This window comes from Muscardinus avellanarius (assembly GCF_963383645.1).
Source record: "Muscardinus avellanarius genome assembly, chromosome: 7".
Taxonomy (NCBI): Eukaryota; Metazoa; Chordata; class Mammalia; order Rodentia; family Gliridae; genus Muscardinus; species Muscardinus avellanarius.
This window is the reverse complement of record NC_137793.1, coordinates 77,500,705-77,520,137: the sequence shown is the minus strand read 5'-3', so window position 1 is coordinate 77,520,137 and position 19,433 is coordinate 77,500,705. Positions and strand designations below refer to the sequence as shown.

The 19,433-nt window shown below is 41.6% G+C and overlaps 1 protein-coding gene across 1 annotated transcript in view; it reads left to right on the top strand.

Moving 5' to 3' along the window:
• Nucleotides 1-9,406: 9,406 nt before the first annotated feature.
• RPS6KC1 (ribosomal protein S6 kinase C1) overlaps nucleotides 9,407-19,433 on the top strand; it is a gene marked incomplete at both ends in the record, with an annotated part of 210,424 nt that continues 200,397 nt past the window's right edge. Inside the window, one exon of the mRNA XM_080698707.1 lies at nucleotides 9,407-9,511. Coding sequence (XP_080554833.1) covers nucleotides 9,407-9,511 — 105 coding nt within the window. The remainder of the gene's footprint in view (nucleotides 9,512-19,433) is intronic.

Below are 19,433 nucleotides of genomic sequence, written 5' to 3'. Positions count from 1 at the left end.
TGCATCCTGTCCCTCGCTGCGTCTTACGCCACACAGCAGCTCCTCGCTAAGTGGCTGCGACAGGGCATCTGTAGCTGGGTCCAGAGCTCCAGCAGCCTGAGCTGCAGAAAGGCTAGGAGATGCCAGGGAACAGCACAGACCTAAGTGCCAGTCTCCCTTCAATACAGCCCAAATCTGCCCCTTCCTGGATCCCAAGCAGCCTCTCAAGTTCCTCAACTTCTGAGAGTCTCAGTTTCCTCAGTTGTGGATGAGGATTGGCAGCAGGCGTGTAGTGAGGAGATAAAGCAAGTGGCTGGCACAGAGTGCCTGGTCAGCAAGGCTGCTTCTCTGACCACCTGTCTGCGGGTGTCATTGGAGAATGGGATCCTGCTCTGGCCACAGGTTGCTGGAAGGTTGCTCCAGCACTCAGGGCTTACAAAGAGAGTAGGTGGTCTCAGGCGCAGCTGCAGCATTCCCATATGCCAGAGCCCAGCTCTTTCAGGCCATCAGGACCAAGTGGTTCACATGTTATGCAGCAGCATCAACACAGCAGACCACCCTGTAAGCTAAGGATGGAACACTCAGAGCATGTCCTGGAACTCCATCATACTACTACATTGTTGGCCCTAGGACAACAGGAGCCAGTGTGGGGCCCGGAAGCAGAATGTTGGACAGAACCCTGAGAAGATGATGCCTCTGCTCACATGTGTGCACATTTGTGTGCCCTTGTGGGTGTGCCTGGGTGTATGGATGTGTGCTCAAGTGTGTGCATGTATACATGTGACAGTGGTCTTGGTGCCTGTGAGCCTGGGCAGAGGCAGCATGTGTTTGAAAGCATCCTGCGGCCCTCTGGTTTCCTGCTGATGAAGATGAGAACTGACTTAATGCCTTGTCTACTTGTTGTGGCTTAAACAGTGTCTTTGCTGTCTCATCTATGAGGCCTTCAGCAGCTCCTAGACAAGGCAGATCATCACTAATTCTAAGTACTGTGCCCTGAGAACAATATCCAAACTCCATGCATAGCCCATGAGACCAGGGAGTTTGGCCCTGATCCCTTTTCCGGCTTCTTAGGGTTCCAATTTTGTCCTGGCTGGCTGTTCCAACCTCACATCTCCCATTTCTTACCTCACACAGCTAACTTTGCTGATTCCAAATATTTGGAAACTGCCGTTCCTTCTGCTTGGGAGATTTGTCTCTTCCTGTTGATTCTATCTCTTCTGTCTGGTAAATTAAATTTTGCTTCAAATGCCACCTCTTAGGACAGGCTTTCTCAGCATCCCTCCTAAAAATAGTTCTGTAAGAACCACCAACGATTCTCTACCACATCACACCACTTATCCATCTGTCTTTGCCAGCTACTTCTCTGGCAGAGAATAAATATCCAGAATACAGAAAGAACTAAAAAAAATTAACACCAAACCATTACCCAAATTACACAATCAATAAATGGACACGTGTTCCCCTCATTACTTTGGGTCCTGAGCTGCGCAGACCCTGGGCCACATGTGGCCCATGGAGCTCACGGATAAAGAGCTCAGACACAGGCAGACATTAACTGAGCAGAGAGGACAGGTTGGCACACAGTTCATCTGGCTGAGATGGTGAGACATGGCATCTTTTGAATAGACATATCCAGTTCTCTTCACTCGTACCACAGGCCAATTGAACACATGCAGAGTGAGAGTCAGTTTTCCCATCCTGGACCCCTATGAGATGGATGCTCCACACTATCTGTAATGACTTAGAGACTGATACTAGGTGGGTCTGTGATGCTAATTAAGGGAGAGTGGAAATGGCCCCATTTTAGGAGCTTACCTAGGAACAGATTTTCTCAGTGGCCAACACTGATAGATGGTGGGGTAATTACTAGACCCAGCCATCAGTCCAAGAGAGGATAATGTTACTTTTGAGGAAGGTGAGGAAGAGAGTCCAGCAGGCAGGTAAAGCCATATCAGAGCCACTGCTACCAGGTAAAGTATACTGAGGGAATCATACTAGTGCCTCTCTGCCCTGTATGGGTGGCATTTCTGGGTTCCCTTAAGCTGGGTCTGGATGTGGGCTCTCTTTTCTTTTTTGTGGAACTGGGGATGTATCCCAGGGGCTCTATACCTCTAGGCTACACTCCTGGATCTATTTTTTATATTTTATTTGGAAACAGGGTCTCACTGAATTGCTGAGACCCTCAATAAGTAGCTGAGGCTGCCTGTAAACCTGCATGATCCTCCTGTCTCAGCCTTCCAGGATTACAAGTGTGTAACACCATGCCCCACTGGATGTGGGTTTTCTGGTCCTCGTAACTCACCTCCCCAGCACACTTAGGGGGTCGCATGCCTGTCTGGCCTGTGCCCTTGATGTTTCTTATTAGGGAGAGAGAAAAGCTGGGGTGAGGTAGGGGTCACCTCTCTGTTAGCCTTTCCTGAGGGGTGAGGGGCAGCAAGTCGCTTCAGGGCCTTACACTGACAGCCTCCTGACCCCTCTTTCCCTAAATGACAGTGGCTACAGCTCCCCTAGTAGTGCTGTTCTAAAAGTGTGCTGGATGTCTGCCAAGAGATATTAAAGCTCTTTCTGATGAAGATGTTTAAGTGTTATGTATAAAATCTTCATGCCCCTTCAAGATCCATCTATTAAAGCCCTCAACACTAAGAGAACAGTATTTGGAGGTGGAACATTTGGAAGGTAATTAGGTATAGGAAAACTACTTTCTGGAAGTCTTGGAGGACATAGCAGTGGTCAGTGACTTGTGTTGGATCTAAACCTGCTGAAAAATGGTCAAAGGTGGCCCTGAGGATCACATCACAAGCTCTGCTGAGGACTTTGTTTTCCTAGTAGACCCAAGACTCAGTTAAGAATGAGCCAGGTATATCTTGACAGTTGACAATGAGCCAGATATATTTTGATAAGATCTAGTACAGCCTTAGTGATCAAAAACTTTCACTTGAATAACTAGAAACAGTAATGCTGGGAATTAAAACAATATGTTTTTTAATAGAGACTCATTAAGATTAACTAAGAAAGCTTGTTTGCTATTTTTACTTCTTTCTTCTAATGGAATAAGTGATGCACAAAAATAAAGCTCAGGGCCTTGGAGCACGATGCCTTGGTCCCCTGTGCCTCCATTTCATTGTGTAAGTCTTTGAGTGTCTCTGTGCCTTCAGGTTCTCAACCAGAAAGGTGGACAATTAGGTTTTGATGAGGTCATGAGGGTGAGGTTTCCAATATAGAATTAGTGTCTTTCTAAGAGGAGAAAGAGGCTTCCTCTCTTTGCCATGCAGGACACAGTAAGGAGGAAGACCCTCGGGAAGAACTCAGTCCATTGACACCTCCACCTGGGAGTTCCAGCCTGCTCTAGCATTGAGAGAAAAACAATCCTGTTGTTCAACTTGTTCTATGTTTTTTTTTTTAAGAAGATGTACATTTTCTGATTTCAAACCATATAAAGCTACAATAATAGAAACAGTGTAGTACTGCTATAAAGGCAGATATATAAACCAGCGGAGTAAAATAAAAAGCCTAGAAATAAATTCTTCCATATATGGTCAAGTTATTTTTGACAAGGTTTTCAAGAACATTTGGTGAAGGAAATAATAATCTTCTCACTAAATATTGTTGAAAACTAATAATTACATGAAAAAGAATAAAATTGGACCCTTACCTAACACTGTATACAAATATTAACTCAAAATAGATAAAAGCCTAAATGTAAATCTTAAGACTATAAACTTTTAGAAGAACACCTGGGTCATAAAACTTCACAACATTGAAATTGGCAGTGATTTCTTGGATATGATTCCAAAGGCACAGGCAACAAAAGAATAAACAAACTTCATAAAAAAAATTGTACATCCAAAGACAATGTAAACAGAATTAAAAGTTACTGATAGAATGGGATAAAATATTTCCAAATGCTATATCTGAAGGTATATTAATATTCCAAATAGAAATCCTAAAAATTAGCAACAATAAAAGCAAACAATACAATTTAGAAATAGGTAAAAGACTAAAATAGATGATGAATCTCCAAATATTTTTATATGACCAATAAACACATGAATATCACTCATCATTATCATAATATATCTAATCATTAAGGAAATACAAATAAAAACTATAGTGAAATACTACTTCACATTTGTTAGGATGGCTACTTAACATGAATTACCTTGCTCCAGCCCTTTACTTTGAGTTTGTTACTCTCTTTACTTGTAAAGTGTGTTTCTTGTAAGCAGCAGATGGATGGATTCTGGTTTTTCAATCCATTTTTTCCACTTTATGTCTTTTTATTGGAGAATTGAGGCCATTGACATTCAGTGTGATTATTGAGAGATAACTTTTAATTCCTAACATGTTAAGATTTTATTTCTGTTTGAAATACTGTTTATTTTTCTTTGCTTAGTTGTCTGCTGGATGGAAAATCTTGTTTCTCTGCTTCTGGTGTGTATTACCTATTTCTTCTTTGTAGTTAATCTCTTTGAGTATTTTCTCTAGCACTGGTTTTGATGACATGCATTCCTTTAGTTTCTGTTTGTCATGGAAGCTTCTTATTTCTCCATCTAATCTGATAGATAATTTGGCTGGGTAGGAAATTTTTGGCTAGAAGTTGTTTTCTTTCAGAGTTTGGAATATGTTACTCCAAGCCCTTCTGGCTTTTATAACTTGGTTTGGGAAGTCTGGAGTGATTCTAATTGGTTTGCCTCTGAATGTCAATTGGCCTTTTGTTTTTTTTTGCCTTTAAGATTCTCTCCTTGGCTTCTACATTGGTCATTCTGACAATTAGGTGGCATAGGGAACCTTTTCTCTGATCCTGTCTGAAGGGAGTTCTATAAGTTTCCTGGACCTGTGTATCAACCTCTTGCTGTATGTTTGGGTAATTTTCTGCTATTACTTCTTTGAAGAGATTATTGATCCCTTTGGTTTCACCTTCTTTTCCCTCCTCTATTCCAATTATTCTTAGGTTAGCTCTCTTAAAATGGGCCCATATTTGTTCAATGTCCAATTCCCGCTGACAGATTTTTTTTCTAAGTTATAAATTATGAGTTCAATTTTGGAGTGATTATCTTCTAGGAGCGAGATTCTATTCTCCATGTGGCCTAGTCGATTGTTTATAGTTTGAATTGATGCCTTTACTTCAATGAATGCATCCTTTATTTCTTTTAGATTCTCTCTAAATTCTTTTAGAAGGTCCTGTATTATTTCTACAGTTATATTCCAAATTTGATCTTTTGGAGCTCTCTGAATTTCTGTGTTATCAGGTTCTGATATTGTGGGGTTGTAGGCATTCATTGCTCTATTGTTGTTCCTCTTTCCCATGATTTCAGAAGTTTATGCCTTCTCTGGGTTCTTCCCTAGGTCACCACAACTTCACTTAAGGTGCTCTGGATCTTATGTTTGTGGTAATCTCAGCCACCACTACTCCTTTACTGGGTTGTATTGCAAAGTCTCAGACTCAGGGAATTAATTGAGGCTGTGTGAGACTGTGGGGGTGCAGAGCTGGGCGTTTTCCCACGGGGAGCTGTGACTAGGGTGTGGTATCTCTGCCACTACTACTCCTTCACTGGGTTGGTCTGCAAAATCTCAGACCCAGGGAGATTGATATCAAAGCTGCGCAAATCCCTGGGGGTGCAGTGCTGGGATTTCTCCTTTAGGGGCCGCAATTTCACTTATGGTTGTTGTGCGAGCTGATATGGAGCTGTCGCAAGCTTGGTGAACTCGCCACTGCTGCTGGCAATATGGTGCCGCTGCTATGCCTTCGGCTGGGAGGCTGGCATATTTCTTTTCTGGTTTTGAGCTCCGTTCTGAGTCTCCGGAGGGCATGACGAGCTTGGCCACTGGGAGTTTTAGATGTTCTTTGCATTGAAAGAACTGCTGAATTACACCCAAATGATTCACAGCTGCTCACTTCAGCTCCTTGTTTACCTTTCCTCTCTGGAGCCTGGGGCTGTGAGGAAAGATGGCGCTGGCATGAAGTCTGCTGCTGCAATGTGGGCTGGCTTCTTTTCTGGTCTCTGGTTGTTCTTCTAGTCTTCTTTTTCTCTGTCCCTTGTGTTTACAGTTTTTATTTCTCTGCTGATAGTGTCTTCTGGCTATGAAAAGTGCTGATTTTGTGGCAATAGAGATGGAATTTTAGCAGGACTCGCAAACACTTTTCTCCGTCGCCATGTTCCCGGAAGTCCTCTATGGTGTTTTGTTATAGCAGCTTCAGTCAGACTAATACACTGTGAGGACTTTCTCTTTGGCCACATCCCCTAACACTAGACAGCTTTCCCATGTCTTCTTTCTGCCTGGCCCTTCCATCCTCATTGCTGCTCCTTCCTCTTGTGCCTTTGCTCATGCTATTCCTTGCTGGGCTTCTCTTCCTCCTACTCTTCTGCCAACTAGATTCTTACTCCACCCCTAAAGGAGAGCTGAATCATCACTCCTCCCTGGAGCCATTCCTGACATTTCTAAGCTCCCCTGAAGAGAATGTACAGATGGAGTTAGCAACTTCCTCCTGTACACACCATCTCCCTCACCACTTGCAAGCACTTTTGACAGCATTCATTAGTCAGCACTTAGAAAATCTCAATGGAGCACCTGCAAGGTGTCCAGGAGTATTCTCTACACTAGAGATCCACAGTGGATAAGCACAGGCAGAGCAGGAGGCAGTCAGCTCAGCTTTTTATCATCAGAGTGACTGCTATAGTTTGAATATGGTTTGTGCTCACCAAAACTCATGATGAGACTTGATCTCCAAAGCTGCAGTGCTAGGGGGTGGCCCAATGGGAGCTGTTTGGGCTATGGGGTAGGTTAATCGTGAAGGGATTAGTGCCATTCCCACAGAGGTCTCCATTCTCATGGATCTGGTGCCATGAGAATGGGCTGTTACAAAGCAAGCTGGCCCCACTGCCCTTCTGCTTTTCTGCCAACACCAGAAAGTAGCACCACATCCTTACCAAATGCTATGTTTGATCTTGGACTTCCATGTCTCCAGAACCATGACCTCAAATGAACCATGACCTCAAATAAACCTCTTTATGAATTCTTCAGTTCCATCAGTATTCTAGGATAGCAACAGAATATGGACTAATAGCATGACCTGGGGCAATTTGCTGGCTGAAAAATGAGGCAGCCACAAGGCTATTGTCACATGTAGATTGCCTGGCCTGATCCCAGGCACACATGCAGGAATGCATAGATGTGGGCAGTCACCCTCAGTGGGAGGACAGACAGCCAAGCAGTAAGGAAACTTTTGGACAGTGCTCTATCCACCCCTGAGAGTGGTGAAGAGAACAGTCTGTCTAGGGTACCCAGAGAAGTCTTACCCAAAGAGATGTCACTTGTGTGCCTGAGCATCGCAGAAGCATCTTCTGTGGTGGTTCCCACAGTCCTCCAGGGGAGACTGTGGCTGGAGGGTCAGGAGGCCACCTGGGGGCCCAGAGCCTCAAGTGTTCACTATGTGCTGAAGGAAGCAGGGATGCTCGCCATAAACCCTTCTGTATCCAGCTGTACAGGCCTCCCTGTGGGGTCCAGGCTGGGACACTTGATGGGACCCAGGGAACAGAAGAGGAGGTCTGAATGACTTTGGGGGTTTCCAATAGCAGAAGCCCTCACATCACCATCAAGGCGAGGTGAGGTTAAACAGTGTCACCCTGTAAGGGGGAGGGGCAAAGAGAAACAAAGAACTGAGTAGAATGACAAGACTTGGAATGATTATTTTGAGAATGAGAAAGAATTTGATCAAGAAAAGACAAAAGGGCTGGGGATGTGGCTCAGTGGTAGAGCGGTTGCAAATTTTTAATTAATTAATTAATTTTGTGGTACTGGAGATCGAACCCAGAGGCATTCTACTTCTGAGCTATGCCACCAGCCCTATTTTTATTTCGAAATAGGGCCTCTCTAAGTTGCAGAGGGTCTCACTAAATTTCCGAGGCTGTCCACCAATGCTGTGATCCTCTTATCTCAGCCTCCCACATATTGGGATTACAGGAATGCACCACCATGCCTAGTTTAATTTTTGGGGGAACTGGACATTGAACCTAGAGCTGTTCTACTTTGAAGCTATACATACCCCCAGCCTATTCTATTTTTTTTTTTTTTATTTTGAAGCAAGGTAAGAAACTAAGTTTCTGAGGAACCTTGCTAGCTTGCTGAGGCTGGCCTTGAACCTATCTTCCTCCTGTCAGCTTCCCAAGTAATGGGATTACAGGCATGTGCCATCACACCCAGCTTTTAGCTTCAGCAGTTTCTCAAGACCCTCAGCAACTTAGTGAAATCCTGTTTCAAAATAAAAATAAAAAGGTCTTTGGGGTGTAGTTCAAGTCACAGAATGCCCCTGAGTTTAATATCCAGTACCATGAAAATAAACAAACAAACAAACAAACAAACAAGCCTCCCTCCCCCCAAACAAAACAAAAACAAAAGTCCAAGGCAAAGGGAATGTCCAAGCACTGGATATTAACCAGCTGCAACAGGGAAGTATGGCTTTGGGAACAAGATTTCCCCTTCTGTCTCCTGAGGGATGCAAGCTCCAGATTTTTGAAACAGAGAAGATGTTTTAAAGACTGATTGATACAGGGCTGGGGAGTTGCTGTGCAGGGATAGTATACGGAGAAGTGTGCAGGAGAAGGGCTTCGTTTTAGAATGAAGAAGGGGACATTTCTTTGAGTGCGAGATGGTGCTGTGGGTGTTTAAAACTGAAAGGCCAAGAGCAGGAAAGGAGAGAAAAGATAGGCTGAGGTGTCCTCCATCCTTCAGGACTCCACACAAGTTCCTAAGGTGTAGGGAGGGTTGGGGAGGACCATAGCTCTGCTCAGCGTGGCCATAATAGCGCTCCCAAAAATCTATTATTAGATGGTGGAGCCAGCTCAGAAGGATTTATGGCCAGTCAGCAATTTAGCAGGACCCTGTTTAAAAAATAAAAAACAGGCAGGGCAGTGGTGCATGCCTGTAATCTCAGTACTTGGAGGCTGAGACAGGAGGATCGCAGGTTCGTGACCAGCCCCAGGAACTTAGTGATGCCCTCTGCCACTTAGTGAGAGACCTTGTTTCCAAATAAAAAAATAAACAAATAAAATGTGGCTGGGGGTGTAGCTCAGAGGCAGAACGCCCCTGGGTTCAATCTGTACAAAGCACTATTAAAAAAAAAAAAAAAAAAAAGGACTTGGTGGCGATGTCTCAGGTCCCCGGCGGTTGGGGTGGCGAGGCGAGCTCTGACCTCCAGCCAGCCCCAAGCGCGAACCTCAATGCAGAACCCTTTCACCCTCCACCAACTCCTCCGGGACGAGGGTGACCCGGAACCGTTTCCTCCGACCCGGAAGCAGAACTGCGCGCCCGACTCCGGGAGCTGCCGCCTCCTCGCCGCCTGGCGCCTCGCTGTGCGAGGGATCCGACCGCGCCGGCCCTGTCGCCCCGATGGTTCCGGGCTGGCGGCGGCGGCGGCGGCAGCGGGAGGATGACAGCTCCCCGGGAGCGGAGTGCCGACCTGGCTCGCTTCTACACTGTCACCGAGCCCCAGCGACACCCAAGGGGCTACACGGTGTATAAGGTCACCGCCCGGGTGAGTGCTGGTGTTGGGCTCTAGATGGGGTTTGAGGGGCTGGTTTGGGGACCCCGGTATCAGGGTCCCTGACTCCGGGTCAGAGCCCAGCAGAGGCTGGGTGTGCCAGGTGCCAGGTGACAGGGAGGTGGGTACTTCGGGAAGGCTGGGTCGGGGCTGGGCGTGGGGTGCCCGGAGCTCCCTGCAGCGGGGCGTCCTCGAGTCCCCATTCCCACTGGAGCAGTGGTTGATGGCTTTACGTTGATGACTCAGCCTTGGTCCCTTTTGGACTTTCTCTTAGAACCACATTTGCAGAAGTGGTTTTGCTTGCTCTAGAGGAATAATGCACGATTAAAAATGTTAATCGTATGTTTTCCTAGTTTATGTAATAGAAAGTGTTTCTTCTCGTAATGTTTTATTCAGCGGTCAGGTTTGCTCTTGGAGGCAGATTCTGGAGAAAGATGTCAGTGTAAGGCCAACCTTGGACTTTTGTGTCTGGGCTGTGTTTTTGAGGTTTTTTTTTCCCTTATGGTTTTCAGTAAGCGATATATGAGAAAATACCGAAAATATCTTTGGTGAGTTGTCTTGAGGGCACATTTAAAAGTTGTGAGGTTGCTTTGTGTCAACTAATAACCCAAATTTTAGTGCTCATTTTTTAAAATATTTCCTTATGCATCTTGAGTTTAAAAGAGAGTCTGCATCTCTTTTCTATGAAAGCAAGAACAATATTATTAAATAAGTTTCTATATGTGTATGTAATATATGTGTGTATACTAGGCATTTTGTACACATCACCCAGCTTAACCCTCATTTTTTTTTTTTTTTTTTTTTTGGTGGTATTGGGAATGGACCCGAGGGGCCGTTTACCTCCGGGCTATATATATTTCAGACCTATTTTATATTTTATTTGGAAACGGGGAGGGGGCTCACTAAGTTTCTGAGAGCCTCACTAAGTAGCTGAGGTTGGCTTTGAACCTGCACAATCCCCCTGTCTCAGCCTCCCAAGTACTGGGATTCCAAGTGTACACCACCACTCCTGGCTTAACCTTTATTTTAGTGATGAAGAAACTTAAAATTCAAGGAAGTTTAGTTACTTGCACAGCTTTACCTTGTAAGGCAGTAGCAGATCTGGGGCTTGGAATCAGTTCTGCTTAACTCCATGATACATTCAATGTTACCGTTTATTATTATTGTTAGTTCTTAAAAAAGAGAGTTACAGATTAAGTGATGATATACAACATACATTTGTAAAATGTAGCACTTACATGTGATAGAGGCCTGAAAGTAGGCCTAGAGAAGAAACTTGAAGGTTAAAATACATTGAGATAAGCAGAGTTTGGGGCATGTTAGGTGCACATGTTACATAAAAATGTGAGATGGTAGGATGAACAAGTTGTTTGAAGATAATGAGGAAACCAGGTCTGGTTTTTGTAGATTACTTTGCTGAGAATAGGAGGAAATTTGCTGCTGTCTGTTTGGAAATAAGATTGTTATACAGTTGGAGTGTTAGTTTCATGTTGCTTAAGAAATTTTATGACATTAAGGGGGGGTCCCTATTTTCTCACTCTGGAAGCCTTTTTGGTCATTGGGACCTTCACAGATTTAGGCTCAGATTTTCTAACATGTAGTTTATAGAATCAGAATAATGTTCAACTGGCATGATGTCCTCATTACACCATCCTATTGTAATTCTTACCCAAAGTATATTGTATTAATTGGCATATATGTCTGTGCCTCTTAAATTATTGCTGGTAGATGTTTCCTCCTATCAACTAAGGCAATAGAGGGTGCAGAGTGCCTAAAAAGCATTGTTCAACGTTTTGTTCTCTGTTCTAGATAGCATACCCAATGAATGTTTAGTTCCAGGCACTAAGCACTATGAGGGATACAGGCTGGATAAATCACAGCACTCTTTGAGTGATGCTTATGGTAGAACAGTGTTTACTGCACTGAAAGTGTGGTGGTATAAGAAAGCGTTAAGTGCTATAAGACACTGCAGAGACGAGCTGTGGGAATTCAGGAGACAGAGAGCCTGCTTTCGTTCAAGGGATCAGGGAATATGTTCTAATTAAGACAGGTGGTGAAAGATGGGAATAATCCAAAAAAAGAGAGGGCATGGAAGGTAGAAGAAAGGGGCAGAGCCCACAAAGGCCTGGAGGTGTGTGTATGTGGCACTTAAATTGGAAGCCCTGAATATGGTGATTATTTGTATTTTTACTTTGTAAAAGGAAATAACCAGATTGTGTGTATCTTAAGTTGTGAACTACTTACTGAATTAACTTTTATGGTAATATAAATTAGGAGGTGCAGTAGTACACTGACTTAGAGTTAGCCAAATGTGATCATATGGATGCTGCATATTGCTATAGTTATTTGAACTTGGAAATTGTTTACACTCCCTTTTTTTCTTCCCTGCAAATGTTTATGTCCTCTTATATTGCTTACGTTACAGATTTATTTTTTCAATTTAAGGCTTGAGAGTCAACATAGAGAGTTACTTTAAAAATAATTGTGCTTAATATTATAAAACAAGTAAAATACTTATAATTTTTTGAAAATTAAGGAGAAAAACATCTTTGCTCAGGAGAATTAATTAGATAAGTAGTGCTCCCTTGAGAACTTCATGAGATAAAAATTAGAAATGTCTTCTGTATGTTTTATACTATTGATTTAAAAAGTTTCAATATTTTTGATCCTTAGAGATTTATTTCTTTGCAAGTAGAATTAGATTTATTGAAAGTATCAATGTTGAATTTTGGGTAGTAAAAGAGCTCTTTCTTCTTAAATCTGAAACCTTGTACTTTGTAGTTCTCTGGAACCTGGCAGGTACAAGCTTAGCAACAGATTCTCTAATTAAACTCTGTGTTGCTTCTTGATTTTTTAAATCTAGAGTATGTATTCTTATTCAGAACTGAGAAATTCTTGGGTAAAGTTTCTTTGATTCTTTAGTTGAAGGAGACAGAGATATATAAGAACCATCAACAGTGTTTTTGGTTGTTTCATCATGTTTTGTTTGCAAACTTTTCATATTGTAATACAAATTTCTCAACAACATTGAGTGGTAATTCTTTCCTGTATTCATTCCATGAGTATGGGAAGCAATAGGTATTGCTTTTATTCTTAAGAGATAGGGCTACCATATGATTTTATTTTTTATATTGAGGCATAATTTATGTAGAATAAAATTCACCAGTATTAAGCGTACAATTTGATGAGTTTTGAGAAATGTTTTTAGTTGTGTAAACACTACCACAGCCATCACTGCACAAGTTCCTTCGTGCTGCTTTGCAGTCAGCTTCCCTGCCCCACTCTTTTTCTGGGTAACCACTGGTTTGCTTTCTGTCATTATAGATTAGGCTGCATTTTCTAGAATTGTATATAAAAGGAATTATACAGTCTATACTTTTATTTTTTTATTTTTTATTTTTTTGGTCTGGCTGCTTCTTCCCATTCAGCAGAATTATTTGAAGTTCATTCATGTTGTTGCGTGATTTCATTCTCTTCTATTGCTGACTAGCATTTCATTAGATGGTTAGACTGCATTTGTTTTCATTTACCTGTGGAAATTTGTGTTGCTTCCAGCTTCTGGCTATTTTGAATACAGCTAGTGTGAACATTCATAAATAAATCTTGGTATGGGCATTTGGTTTAATTGCTCTTGCTACTACACAGCTTGTTTACTGTAGCTTTATATTAAATTTGGAAATCAGGTTGTCTAAGTACTCCATCTTTTCAAAGATTGTTATTTTGCTATCCTGGATCATTTGCATTTTCATATGAAATTAAAAACCAGCTTGTTCAGTTCTGCAAAAATACCTGTCCCAAGTTAGACTGGAGTTATATAGACTGGAGTTATATTGGGAATATACATCAGTTTCAGTACTGGGGATGGAACCCAGGGGCATTCTACCTTCAAGCTATACCCCCAGCCCTATTTTTTATTCTTTATTTTGAAACAGGGTCTCACTGAGTTGCAAGGGCCTCACTAACTAGCTGAGGCTGTCTGCGAATGGCAGTCCTGTTTCAGCCTCCCAAATGCTGGGATTACAAGTGTATGCAATCATGCCCATCTGGCTTTTATTTTTTAATATGGGATCTCACATGTTTAAATTTTTAGTTTTGTTAGTTTGTTTTGAAAGTGGTATGTGTTCATATACTTTTAAATAATTTAAAGGAAAATTTACTAAAAAGGAAATAAAGATCATACTAGCTTTGAAACCTTTAGCCTCCTACATTATTGCAAATGCCCAGTGTTAGAGTAATGGGAATTGTTATTTCCAGTTGTTTCATCAGTAGCTCTTTAAAGATTTCTTAAAAAAAAAAAAAAAAAACTTGGTTTTGGCTTAATCTGGAGATTTTTTTTCCAACAAATAGAGTAATCATGAGGGTAAGAAAGGTGATTATTTTGTGGTAAAATGGATTTATGCTTACATTTTTTGGAAAATCATGGTTCTCAAGTTCTGTTTCTTATTTTTTAGAACCTACTTTTATTTTACCCTTCCTTTGACTGTTCATATTGTTCAGTTCAAAACTCTCACATACCAAAATTTTGTAAATGGATTTAAAAAAACATTCTTATTGACATCTTGAATGCTCACATATTAAGATTTTATTTTAAACTGCAAACTTTCATTAACATTTAGATTTTTATTTTCCTTGAAGCTGTAGGAAATGGTTTACTTTAGAATGGTGCTATAATAACATTTGATGTGGGAAAAACAACTTGGGCAAACATTTATTATTTAGAGGTAACTTGCTATAATTTCTTTATTCTCTCTTGAGATTTTAGGATTTTTAATAATGTAGAAAGCTGCAGTTCTGTATTGTCTTAGTGCAGGCTGTTAAACAAGACAGTATAGATTTAGCAGCTTAAGCAACATTTGTTTATCACGGTTCTGGAGGCTGGAAAATCAAGGTGCTGGCTGATAGAGTGATCAGTGAGAGCCCACTTCTTGACTTGAAGATGGTTGCCTTCTTTTTTTTTCATCTTATCCTGTGTGTGTGTGTGTGTGTGTGTGTGTGTGTGTGAGAGAGAGAGAGAGAGAGAGAGAGAGAGAGAGAGAGAGAGAGAGAGAGAGAAATCTTTTTTTAAATTAATGACTAATCTTTGATTACTTCCCAAAGGTTTTACTCCTAAATATTGTCATATTTGGGGCATATGAGTTTTAGGGAGAAACATTCAATCAATAGTACTTACTTTCAAAAGATTGAAATGTTTTGAAAATAACTACTATAGCTTTCATGAAAATTTATTGGAAAGTTGAGTATCTAATATTTGTCCAGTTGACTTATCTATGTTAAATAGGAGTTCTCTTTCTTTAGGGAACTAAAAAATATAAAATATCTAAATCTGGTTTGTGCAGGTGCTGCTTCTTGGGCCCAGACTACCTGGTGGCAAGTGTTAACCTGTCCTAATATTCTTGCCTGCCAGTGACATGGGCAGCTCAGCAGGGGAACCAGGGAGAGAGGAGCTGAGATGCAGGTGATGGGAGAATTTGTTTGTGATGAGATGGTTCAGTTTGGTAAGGAGATAGTTGCCTATGTGAACTGGGTGCTTGAGGTACTTATTCTTCCTGCCAGAGTTGTAATTCTGTTGTGGGTGAAATGCAGCGTAAAGAAGTCAGTTTATTTATATGAAATTATGGATTTCCTTTTAATCTAAAAGTCAGGATTGCATATATATATATATATATATATATATATATATTTTTTTTTTTTTTCCAGTACTGGGGATGGGAGCCTGGGGGCACTCTACCTCCGAGCTACACCCCCAGCCTGATTTTTTATTCTTTATTTTGAATCAGGGTCTCACTAAATTGCAAAGGGCCTCACTACGTAGCTGCTGACCATGAACCTGGATCCTCCTGTCTCAGCCTCCCAAATGCTAGGATTATAAGCATGTACTACCAGGCCTGGCTTGCATGCATTATGTTGATGAATGTGCCATTTATTTAATCACCAAATGAAAAATGTTCAGTATAGTGTAGCCTTACATTTTTGTATATCCCATAACATTTATCCTACCTTTAGAGAGTAGGAACCCAGAGGCATTCTATCTCTGAACTATACCCCAGCCTTATTTATTTATTTATTTAATTTATTTATGATACTGGGAATTAAACTTACGGGCTTTCTACCTCCAAGATACTCTCCTATTCCTTTTTTATTTTTTGTTTTGAAACAGGGTCTTGCTAGGTTGCCAAGAGTCTATGTTGCTGAGGTTATTCTTGAACCTACCATCCTCCCATCTCAGTCTGCCAAGTACTAGGATTACAGGCATGCACCACCATGCCATGCTCACTTTATATACTTTGCTCTGTTTTTATTCTAAACTAGCAGCTGAACACTGATGGCGAAGTTGCTGTCAGAAGACTTAAGTACAGCAACATGGCTCATTGGGCAGCCAGCTGTACTCCATTCCTGTGGGGCCTAGCATGCAGTGGTTGCAAACAGCAGCAGGACGTTCATGTGTCTGACCTGAAATGTTCCTGGACTCCAGACAATATGTGGGCCTGCCTTTGAAAAGTCCCAGAGCACAGTGGCCAGGGTTCACATTGGCCAGGTCATCATGTCCACCTGCACCAAGCGGCAGAACAAAGAACATGTGACTAAGGCCCCAAATGGACCAAGTTCCGGTTCCCTGGCTACCAGAAGATCTAGATCTAAAAGAAGTGGAGTATTACCAGGGTTAATGTGGATGAATTTGAAGACTTAGTGGTGAAGAAGCAGCTTGTCATGGATGGCTGTGGGGTCATATACCTGGTCTTGGTCCTCTGGACAGATAGTGTGTCCCACACTTGTGAAGGCTTACATTATGCCGTCCCTCCTTACTCATACCCGGCAATAAATCCTATTTCCTGTAAAAAAAAAAAAAAAAAAAAAAAAAACTCCTAAAAGTAGCTCCTTGAAATTTATATTTAACTTTTTATCTGAACAGGTTTCTTAAGGGGTTTATTTTGTTACTAGTTTTTTTCTAGGAAATATAGTAGTAAGAATTGAATAATTTTTGTAGGTTTGTTTTCTAGTGACTGCACTCTTAAGAAAGACAACTTGCTGGGCGTGGTGGCACACTCTTGTAATCCCTACACTTGGGAGGCGGAGACAGGAGGATTGTGCAGGTTCGAAGCTAGCCTCCCTGGCTTAAGAGACCCTGTTTCCAAACAAAATATAAAATAAGTCTGGGAGTGTAGCCCGGAGGTAGAAGGGTTTCCAGGAACCCCAATACCACCAAGAAAAAAAAAAAAAAAAAAGATAGCTCTTAGCTGGGCATGATGGCACATGCTTGTAATCCCAGCATTTGGGAGGCTGAAACAGGACGATTGTGGTTCAAGGATAACCTCAGCTACTACTTAGTGAGGCCCTTTGCAACTCAATGAGACCCTGTTTCAAAACAAAGAATAAAATATAGGACTGGGGTTGTCGCTTGGAGGTAGAATGCCCCTAGGTTCCATCCCAGTATTGCAAAAAATAAAAAGTAAAATAATTATAAAAAAGAAAGACAACTCTTTTGCATATGCCTAAGAGTGATTTCAAATTATTGTTATGATAGTAATTAGATAAGAATGCTTTCTCATATTGGCAGTGCTGGGAATGGAACTCAGGTCACACATGCAAACATATCCTCTACCACTAAGCTACATTGCCAGCACCCAAAAGAGTGCTTTTGAATTGACTTTTTTTTTTGATGGTACTTGGGGTGGAACCCAGGGGCTTTCAACCTCTAGTCTACACTCCCAGACCTATTTTTTTTTATACCTTATTTGGAAACAGAGTCTCACTAAGTTGCTAAGATCCTCACTAAGTAGCTGAGGCTGGCTTCGAACCTGTGTGATTCTCCTGTCTCAGCTTCCCAAGCACGGGGATTACAAACATGTGCCACAATGCCCAGCTTGAATTACCTTTTACGGAAAGTTGGTGATACTCACTAAGAAGTAGGTACCATAAGATAGCACTCTGGAGAGTTTGGAGGAGCCAGTGGCTTTGTGATCTGTTTATTATGGGCCTCAGCTAGGACAAGGCATGAGTCTGATCTTTGTCTTAAGGATAGGCAAAAGCGCTGACTCAGGCACATTTAAAGGCTGCTGTTTCTTGGCTTAGTACTGAACTGGCAAAGAAAAGCAGTTCCTTGCTAGTGCTGGAGCCACTGTTCAGTCCTCCTGCGCCCCCTTTTCTTACAGTTCTGATCCTCTTGTTCCTTCTGCTCTGCCAAAGTGCTTTTCCAATCCCTAGTTTTTGGTTGACTTAGATTTCTTCTGGAAGACAAAAGAATGTAACTAACAGGTATTAGGAATATTACCTGCATACTTAGAATTTTAATCTCTAGGAGGGCTGACTTAGCAAGAACACTTTGGAGTATTTGAGTTGTGAGAGTGTATCCTACAGCTGTTTTTGATTAACTCTGCTTTTGGTCATTGGTTATTTCATTCTACCAGGCTGGATTCTTATGATGATTGAAGTAAAGAGTTTAATTTCTTAGCACAATATGATATAGATTGCAAGCCCTCATTTGTTTTCCTTAATTCAGAATTTACAACTGGTATGAACTAAGCAGATGGACTGCAAAAACTGTGCTGGCATTCTCAACTGTGTTCCAGATTTTAGTAGGCATTATATTCAGTAAATACTAGTAATAGTAATAAATAAACAACATGATAAAAATAAAATACTGGATGGCTATACTACTTTGAAAAGTATTATATAATATTAATCTTCTATTTATTTAATATATATATTACAATTTTTTATGGAATAATTCTGTTTTATTTCACTTTACAAAGGTATTTGTCTTTTTTTTTTTTTTTTTGGTGGTACTGGGGATGGAACCCTTCTACCTCCAGGCTACACTCCCAGACCTTTTTTATATTTTTTATTTGGAAACAGGATCTCTTAAGCCAGCACAGCTGGCTTTGAACCTGCGTGATCCTCCTGTCCCTGCATCCCAAGCGTGGGGATTATAAGCGTGATTATAAGCAACACCACACCCGGTGGTATTTGTCTTTTTTAGGGGAAATAAATACAAACATCAGTGCCATTTTGATTGCAGGCTTTCAATAGAATCTATAATATATCTTTTTAGACACTTACTAGTCATATTAATATAGTAATGTCTTTGAGAAATTAAAAATATTTCTTTCTGTGTAAATTTAGATATTCCTGTCAACATTCTCACAGCCATAATATAGAGACCTTACCACATAACTTAGAGAAAAGAAGATTTATTTTCTTACAGTTTTGGGCTTAGTCAGAGGCCAGCAGCCAGGGATCTCAGCATGGCGGTGAGAAGGAGAGAGGGGGAGAGGGAGAGGGAGAGAGAGAGAAAACATCATGGGCTGTGCTCCTCACATCATGGAGGCTTGAAGTAAAAGAGAGCAGGGAGAGGAGGAACCATATGTAATCCCCAAGGCTGCACCCCCAGGGGCCCACCCCTCTAGCCACACCCTACCGCCCAGGGCTACCACCTAGATAAATTCATTACAATAGATTTATCCACTGTTGGGAAGACAGCCTTCATGACTCAATTATATTAGCTCTTTAGAGAGCTAAATGTCCCCTAAAGAGGGGACATTTTTTTTATCTAACTTGAACATTCTGCCCCTGGCCCCTAAGAGCTCATGCCTAGCTCAGAATGCAGAATGCCTTTAGTCCTCTTCAAGAGTTCCCATCCTTCAGCATTACTGAAAAGTGACAAAGTTTAAAGTCTTCTCTGAGACTCAAAGTGAACTCTTATGATTCCTTGTAAAACACAAGGGATCACATTGCATATTGGATGCTTGTAACATCCAATATAGAGGTAGTGTTCCTTGCAACTTTGGCTTCACCCTCACAGCTTCACACAGTGCCCTGTTTGAGCTTGCTTTCAGGGAATCTGACCCAACCACACATTTCCTGGCTTTCCAGGCCTTTCTTTGAAATCTGGGGGGAAGCCTCTGTGGCCCCCCCTTTT